The 8,447-nt window shown below is 44.5% G+C and overlaps 1 protein-coding gene across 1 annotated transcript in view; it reads right to left on the reverse strand.

Annotated features, from left to right (window-relative positions):
* The window catches only part of ppp1r14c (protein phosphatase 1, regulatory (inhibitor) subunit 14C), a 36,672-nt gene extending 28,500 nt beyond the window's left edge, over positions 1 to 8,172 (reverse strand). Inside the window, exon 1 of the mRNA XM_034698898.1 lies at positions 7,839 to 8,172. Coding sequence (XP_034554789.1) covers positions 7,839 to 8,072 — 234 coding nt within the window. The 5' untranslated portion in view covers positions 8,073 to 8,172. The remainder of the gene's footprint in view (positions 1 to 7,838) is intronic.
* Positions 8,173 to 8,447: the final 275 nt, after the last annotated feature.

An 8,447-nucleotide genomic window follows, 5' to 3' on the forward strand; every position in this document is an offset into this window, starting at 1 on the left:
TCAGTATCTACATAAGTATCCATATCGGCATCTGTGTTAATATCAACGTCGGTTTCAGTATCAGTATTAGTATCTGCATAAGTATCGCAATTACTACTGGTATCAACACTGGTATCAGTAATCATATCGGCATTGATATTAGTATCAGAATCTATATCAGTACCAGTATTGTATTGGACATTGGTACCAGTATTGGTATCGCAATTGCTTCCAGGATCGACACTGGTATCTGTATCCATATCGTTATCGGTATTAATATCAGTGTACATATCGGTACCAGTATCGGTATCTACATAAGTATTGGCATCTGTATTAGTATCAACATAAATATCCCAATTACTACTTGTATCAACACCAGTATCAGTAACCATATTGACATGGATATTAGTATCAGAATCTATATCAGTACCAGTATTAGTGTCAGTATCTGCATATGTATTAGTATCAGTATCAGTATCGGTATTGGTATCGGTATCGTAATTATGACTGGTATCTACGCTGGTATCACTAACCATATCGGTCTCTTTATTGTTATCAGAGTCCATATCGGTATCAGTATCGTATCGTTATCTGCATAAGTATTGGTACCAGTATTGGTATCGCCATTGCTTCCAGGATCGATACTGGTATCAGTATCTGTATCGGTATCCATATTGGTGTCAGTATCGGGACTTAAAAAGTTGAATCAGTGCATCCCCAAAATGGACTTAGACTCACAAAATTATAAAAAAATAACTTTCAATCTTCACTTCCTGTTATCAGTCATAGAGGTCAGTTGATCGCTGAGCTGATCCAAACCCACGTGTCAGAAATGATAGCCGCCCTTTAGAATGATGCTAACGACACCCCGGTCTATACCTGCAGCGTTGTGTCAACAGTGTATCCAGTATCCCTCTGTCTTTTTGTGTCAATATATGTGTGTGTGTGTGTGTGTTTATCTGCAATGCTATTCCCAAACCTATTGAACGTTGCTAATGACTTGGCTTGAATTGCACTGTTTACACCTCCTCTGCTGCTCTATGAGGCTCACATGATACATTCCCAGCAAGAACACCATGAAAGGCGAGTAAAGGGTGACTGTTATTGACAAGGTCACAGGAAAAACAAGCAGGGGGGGAGGTGGGTAGAAGAGGGGATAATAATGCCGACAGAAAGACATGAAGATGTTCATGTTTTGAAGCAGGATTCTGTGGATTCTAGGGCAAGGCCACAAAACCAATATTCCTTTATCCTTGTAACACACACGTATACACACGAATACACAATTATCGGCCTTCTACACAAAAAGTGGAAGAAACTGAGCCCCCCTCTCCCGTTTCATTATGATGGTTATCCTGTAAGAAAGGGAGCAGAAGAGTAGCTATTGTCCAGGAGAAGATGCTCCATCCCCCAGATCTCCTTGCTCCATTTGGTCCAATATGTACACTGACCTCTGTGCATGTATGTGTGTGTGTGTGTGTGTGTGTGTGTGTGTGTGTGTGTGTGTGTGTGTGTGTGTGTGTGTGTGTGTGTGTGTGTGTGTGTGTGTGTGTGTGTCTGTGTAAAGGACTCATGCTCATCCATTCATGGTAAACTACCTAAGATCCCTCGCTACCCCAAATCTGCCAAAGAGCACTGGAATATCATGAACCCAAAAAGAAAACCATGTAGGATCCAAAACACGCATCCTTACACACCCATAGACACAGACATTAACACACACACACACACACATGGCCTAAGGGCAGAGCGCTGCATGTCTGCAGTGTCTGTGCTTGTACACATGAATAAGCTTCATTGAGTGGGGCTCTATTGACGGCCGGCCATGAAAAAGTAGGGCAGTTCTTTCTGCAGCATGCACCCCAACAACACACATACACACAACTGCAGAGTGTGCAGACCTCCAGCAGATTTACTGCTCCATCAGTCTCTGTCGCTCCGTTCCTCTCACACATACGCAGAGGGAAGGCCTTTTCCCAGCAGCCTCCATTGATTGTGTTGAGGTGCCCTCAGACAGACGGACTCATCGCCGTGCTGACACACTCTGACTTTCAAACACCCAGACTTGACCTCAGCTTTAATCCAATACAGTCTGGTCCAGTACCTCACAGAGAGCTACTGAATGTATGAGAAGAAGAGGGTGAGTAAAAGATGGAAAATTCTGACACATGCCGCAGCTTACATGTAGTCCATCAGAGCTGTTCTCCCTGGGGGGAAGGAAAACAATCCTTCCCCCACAGCCTATCTGAGATTTCTAAGAACCTATGAAAGATGAAGTAACTAAGAAAGTAAACACCAGATTACTAAATTTTAAAACAGTCAAAGGTTTATCTGAAGGTTGATAAATGTTGCTGATTGTGCCTTTAAATGGCACTCTGTGGACCATGTCATTATCACTGAGGAAAAGTAATAACAACAAAGGATTGGGGAGAGAAAACACTGCAATATCTTATTCTCTGTGTAACACAAGAATGAGCAATGGCTTTGTCACACAACAACATAGCAGAAAATGAAAAGCAGAAAATAAGATGCGGTAGTCAAGGTCCCTGCTGTATGAAGAACTGTACTGGGAGCACTTGGGTCTCTCTCCATCCTCTTTCTCCTCTATGTCCTTTGAACAGTGAAGTGAACAGAGGAAACGATTCCCACGAGGACACAGTGAAATCCATCTCTGACAGAGCTCACCTTCTGTTATCCTATGAACCAGAGAGCAAGGAGAGGAGGGGGGGCAAAGGAAATTTGAATGACCACAGATCAATTAAATGAAAGTAAGTAATAAACAGTGAGTGAAAAGATTCCACGGACTTTAATACTGATGATTTGATGACAGGTTAAGAAAAATGTCTATTTCCAGGCTTTACTAAGAGCACTGATACCACTCTCCTATCTGTACCCTAAATATGATGCTACATTATGCGAATGGTGAGCTAACGCCAGGGGAAACAGTAAGCCTAGTAATTAGCAATGAGATTTTTATAGCATCACAGATTGTCTGTGTGCCCTTATTTTTAAACGGACTAATAAAAATATAAAATCTGTTAATTACTGAGCACTTAAAGGGGAAACAAGGTGGGTTTTACTACATGTAGACAAGGTAGGGTTGCCACCTTGGATTTGTGAAAAAAAGGGACACTCAACCAATTGTTTGGGGCAGAGGTCTCGGCCACTATTACCAGTTAAGACTAACAAAATGAACATAAAATACATAGGACACTGGTAAGCTCTGCTGCTGCAATCTTGTTTTCTTCTGGTGAACCTTTTTTTGGTCATAAAAGTTGCAATGGCTGCCTGTTTTTTTTTTGTTTGTTTGATTCCACAGCTTGATGCTTTTTTGTTTTTGCGTGGATTTCCAGTGCGTTTTTTCCTTCATATTTTACGGAGATTTTCGCTGGACACAAAACGAATGTGGCGGAAAGATTGTCTCCCTGGGTCGGGCTTTACCCATTCATACTCTGACAGTGTAGCCCAGTCAGGATTGTAACTAGTATACCGTTTTTTTTCGTGCTGGTGGCTTGCTTGTATTTTCTCCAACTCCTTCCTCGTCAGTTGTATCTCCTCCCATTTCAAATTGAGACGCCAAAAGTTGCTGAAAAGAAGACCTCAGTGTGGAGTACGTCAAGTACGTCGGTCAATTCAGCTTGCTTCCTCTCTTCAGCCAAGTTTCCCTCCCTGCTTGAGCCGCTTTCTAGGGGACCTTTCTAGACTATAGAACAAAGGAAATCAAATGAGGTTTTTGCATTTACCCCAAAATACGGGACAAATTGTGTCCTGGGAGATATTTTTATTTTCCCAGGAAAGCTGGTGAAAAAAGAGAACAAATCTGGGAAAAACGGGACGGGTGGCAACTCTAAGACAAGGCCAGGCTAGCTGTTTTGCCTTACCTGCCACTTTTTATGCTATGCTTAGCTAACTGTAGTTTCACTTAAGCCTTGTCCGAACTCAAAAGTAGGATCCTTTGAAGGACACCAGCCTTCATAGCCTTTGTGGACCACACCGGTTTACTGAAGTGAGCTAGCAAAAGGTAGCTAGCTGGCTCACATAGCTAGCATCATGGAACTCAACCGCCATCAACATAATTTTGAAGATAATTTAGAGTTTCAAAGTGTTTGTGTTTTCCACTCCTTATTCTGTTAAGTTGAAACCAAATACTAATATTCAACACTATATTTGGCCACTTGAGAGACAGCTATCTCGGTTGATGCACAAAGAATCACAGGATATCTTGAATGGTGCTGTGGATGGTGCAACTGATTCATAGTTCACAGCCATATTGACAGACATAGTGCAGTAAGAAGAAGAAAGTATATTTTTTGGACATATTTGAAGGAGCCTTCACAATGGGAGAGCCTTTGATTAGCTGCAGTGACGCAAATGGTCTTCAAATGTGCCCTTTGAAGAGTGCAGCCCCTGAACCACGACACAGCTTCAGTATGTTTTTGAAGGCATAAAAGTAGTACCAGTGTTCTTATCTAACCTCTGGCAGATAAATTGGCATTTCTTAAATGCCAAACTATTCATCTGAAGACACATCATTATCGTTATTTGACAGGACAGCTTGAGAGAGACAGGATGTGGGAAATGTGGGAAGAGAGAGGAGGATGACATGAACCAAATACTGCTGGTACCAGGAATGGATTCTACCACCAGTGCTATAGTCTTAATACATGGGGTGCATGCTCTATCAGCCGAGCCACAACCTGTGCCACAAGGTGTTCTTTATAGCATAATATTATATTAATACGATTTACATTTGGCCTTTAAGCACTTCCTAAACATGTTACATTGTGTGACATTTAGCTAGCTTGCAGGTTTTTCAACCTACCCCTCAGGACATTAAGGACAAGAGTAACTGGAAACAGGACTCATCTCGTAACTGCAATTGAAAACAAAATCAAATTTCTCTGAATTAACCCTTTAAACGCTTCATTGCTTTCCACAACAGCTCCCCCCGCCACACACACACACATACACAAACACTGTGATGTCCTCTAGTATCAGGTTTTCCTATGAAACTGATACAGAGGCTGACCTTTAAGCCAGGCCGTCACAGCCAAATCAGCGGTCTCTTCCTCTCTCTAACACACACACACACACACACACACACACACACACACACACACACACACACACACACACACACACACACACAGAGACACATAAAATATACACACCTGTGTCTATCATCTCCCTGAACATGGAGGTGTTAACAGCCATCAGTGGGGTGTAACTTCCTGCTTCCAGCCACGTGGCAGAATGCATCATCAGCATAGCGGTTTAAGTGCACCTGCTCAAACACTGCCATCATCTATCTATTCATGGATGAGTGGACTGATGCACAGATGAAGGTTAAGCCTTAACAATGTACCAAAGTGACAAGGTGTCAAAATAATGATGCACTGGCTTCATTATGCACAGTCCTCTAAAAACCTGCTATAGCTTCCATGTCTTTCTTGCAGCAGTCAACACCGTGCTTATTCCTGCTGCAGCATGATATCAGACTTACCCGGGGATTATCATGTGATATTATCCCATTTGCTGTGTGCAAGATATAATATGAGGAGGAGTAATGCTGCTGGGAATATGAAGACCTAAATCTTGACTGCAGAGTTGCCACCATAAGACTGAAGTCAAGGGAAAGGGGGCACCTCAAACAGAGGGAGGATTTTTATAGGCAGCAATAGTGAAATAAAGATTTTCAGTATCTGTTTTTTGCAACCAATAAAGCTAGGTATACATTTGCATTTGGAGGAGAAAGGGAGGAGAAAGGGAATCACTGCATGACCGTGCCATGACTCCCTGAGTTTGCTGCTGGCCCGCTTTCCCGCTGCCCTCCAACCCTTCATCCAAACATCAAAAAACTCAGTCGATTCACGTGGGGGGAAGCATCACACAACTTGTAGATCAAGAGCACCTGCTGACGGCGGACTGACACACAGCCAAAAGCTCAGCCAGCTTTGAAATGTAAACCCAGTCCACTCACAGACAGGCTATAGCTGCTCTTTTTTCAAGTTGAGAGAGAACCACAGCAGGACCATGAAAAGAGGAGCAAGCTTGCAAACAAGATGACAGGAGTATAAAAACATCAGCTTACGGCTGCAGAAAAAAAGATTCACTTTGGGAAATGTTTTGAGAGATTGAAGCTGTTTTGAGCAGCAGGATACGTGAGCTCTCAATCACATGCAGATACACAATTTGCCTGTAGTATAGGGATGAAGACTGTTTTGCATTGCAATGATCTGTCACCAGAGCTGAGGGACAAACTGAGACAGAGAGCAATGCTTTGTTGTTGACATTTCAAGTCCTGCTGTGATTTGTGCAGGTGTTTTCCTCCTGCACATGCGCAGAAATTGCAGTCAGCCTTTGAAACAGAGATGCAGCTTAGCCTAATGCATAAATAAATAACCACACACACACACACACACACCAAATGTTTCCCACACACGCCAACATCCTTACACCCTCATATTTAAATGAAACCCCTCAGAGCTGTCTGACAGGTTCATGTGTGCACGTGTGACTGCACGCTAACACCGCCTGCTTCCTCTCTGATTGGCTGAGGTAGATGGCAGACATACTGTATGCCTGTAGATGTGTGTATGTGTGCATACAGTATGTGTGTGTTGGTGCAGACCCTCTGTTGCAAAGAAGGGGGTCAGAGCCAGAGGAGGTGATTGGCTGGTGAGGAGAGTCACAGCATCAGCACATCCTTAACCCACTGCCCTTCTTTCCTCTGCTCCCCCCCTTCGTGCATCCCCTCCCCCTCATTGGCTCTACGTGGCAGCATACCGTGTGCGGCAGCGGGCACACACACACACACACATGGGCACTTACACATCACCTATGGAAGATATCTCTGCACCCCAGTCTCTCCATTTTTTCCTCACTCACTTCACCCTGTACGCACGCACGCAACCCCCCACCCCCTGCATCCCCCGGCACTGAACCCTTTAGAATGTTAGAGAATGCGGCTTGTGGACGTGAGAGCGCAGAATAATCAGCCAGTCGATATCGTCTGGCGACAGATCCTCCCTCGAAAGGTAAAAAGGGGTTTAAAAGGTCAGACTTTGCCACAGAAACGCGCGATGAATTAATTCATTTTGCGTAAAACGTCGCTATGCTACAATCATACACACACTAGTACAGTTTCTTATATGTTGACACTAAAATAAACCCCACATGCAAGGAATTAAAGGATAGACGCAGTGTAGAGTGGATGCAGTTTCTCCAAAAAGAGCATCAAACAACGACGTGATCTGTGCGTAAAAGGCGCAACCGCGCGGTTTCTCTTGCACCGACTTCTCTAAACCCAGCCATCCCCCTCTCTTTCTCCCTGTGCCTAAAAGACAGACAGGATGAAAGAGGAGACAACACAGCGCGTCAAACTCTGAGTGAACAGCAGCCCAGCAAACAGCCACGTTATTACACCAGACAGCTTTTGTGTCGCCTTAACACCTCTGATGCTATTCTTGCCTCAGACCGAAACCAGCAGGTATCAGAGCAGCAGAGGACAAAGAGACTACAATAAAGCTGGAGGACCAGACTTCTTCAGTGGAGATGCAGAGGGTGACATGTTTTTTAAGCCTTTAATAAAGACAGATGATTGGAGCGTCTGAAATCACAGATGAACCCCAGTTTCAGATCCAGATGATGCAACTCGAGCCGGCACACAGTAACTCAGTCAAAGTTATTAAAATGAGTCTGTGTTTGGAAAAGGTTTGCTTTGAGTTAGTCAAATTCATTAAACATGCAATGATGACAAGTTCCACTTTCTGACATCCACAAAGCTTCACGAGTCGTGGTCTTTGGGGGTCCAACCGTCCGCGCCCCCCTACATGTCCTTATGTGTTACTTGCACTCACCTCGCAGTCGTACAACTCGCTGAGCTGCTCGATGATCCACTCCTCCAGCACGAGTCTTTTCCGCAGCTCTTTCCTGTCGTACTTGACCGTCACTTTGCCCTGTCTCTTCTGCACCGGGTCGTCTCCGGTGATGGGGCCGGTCCCCACGCAGGCCACGCCGTTCGCAGCTTGGAAGAAGACCCGGCTTGCGGCGGTGGGCAGCGGGGCGCTGGTCTCAGTGCTGGCGGCCGACATTGCGGGATGTGAAGGCTACTAATTGACGAAATGCGTGAATGATTGTGGGGCTGCTGCGGTGCTGAGAGGGGACTGAGTGCTGCACGGCGGACAGGAGGATGGTGAGGAGCTTTTAAACAGCTGCTATTTAAAGCGCAGCGCCGGAGACAGGCGAGAGGCGGAGCGAACACTGCAAGAAATGAGCTTCGGGGTCACTTGTCTCGCGTCAAAATGACATCTACCTTTGAATAACGAAAACCCATATCCTGAAGAGGTGCATAGAATAACCATGCCCCGTGTTATTTGGCCATATGTGGACTTTCGAGAGGTCTAATTTCTGTAAAAAGTAGCGGGATGTGACTGCTTCACTTTGTCCAAAAGTGACAAAATAATAAA

Source organism: Notolabrus celidotus, chromosome 13 (genome assembly GCF_009762535.1).
Source record: "Notolabrus celidotus isolate fNotCel1 chromosome 13, fNotCel1.pri, whole genome shotgun sequence".
NCBI lineage: Eukaryota > Metazoa > Chordata > Actinopteri > Labriformes > Labridae > Notolabrus > Notolabrus celidotus.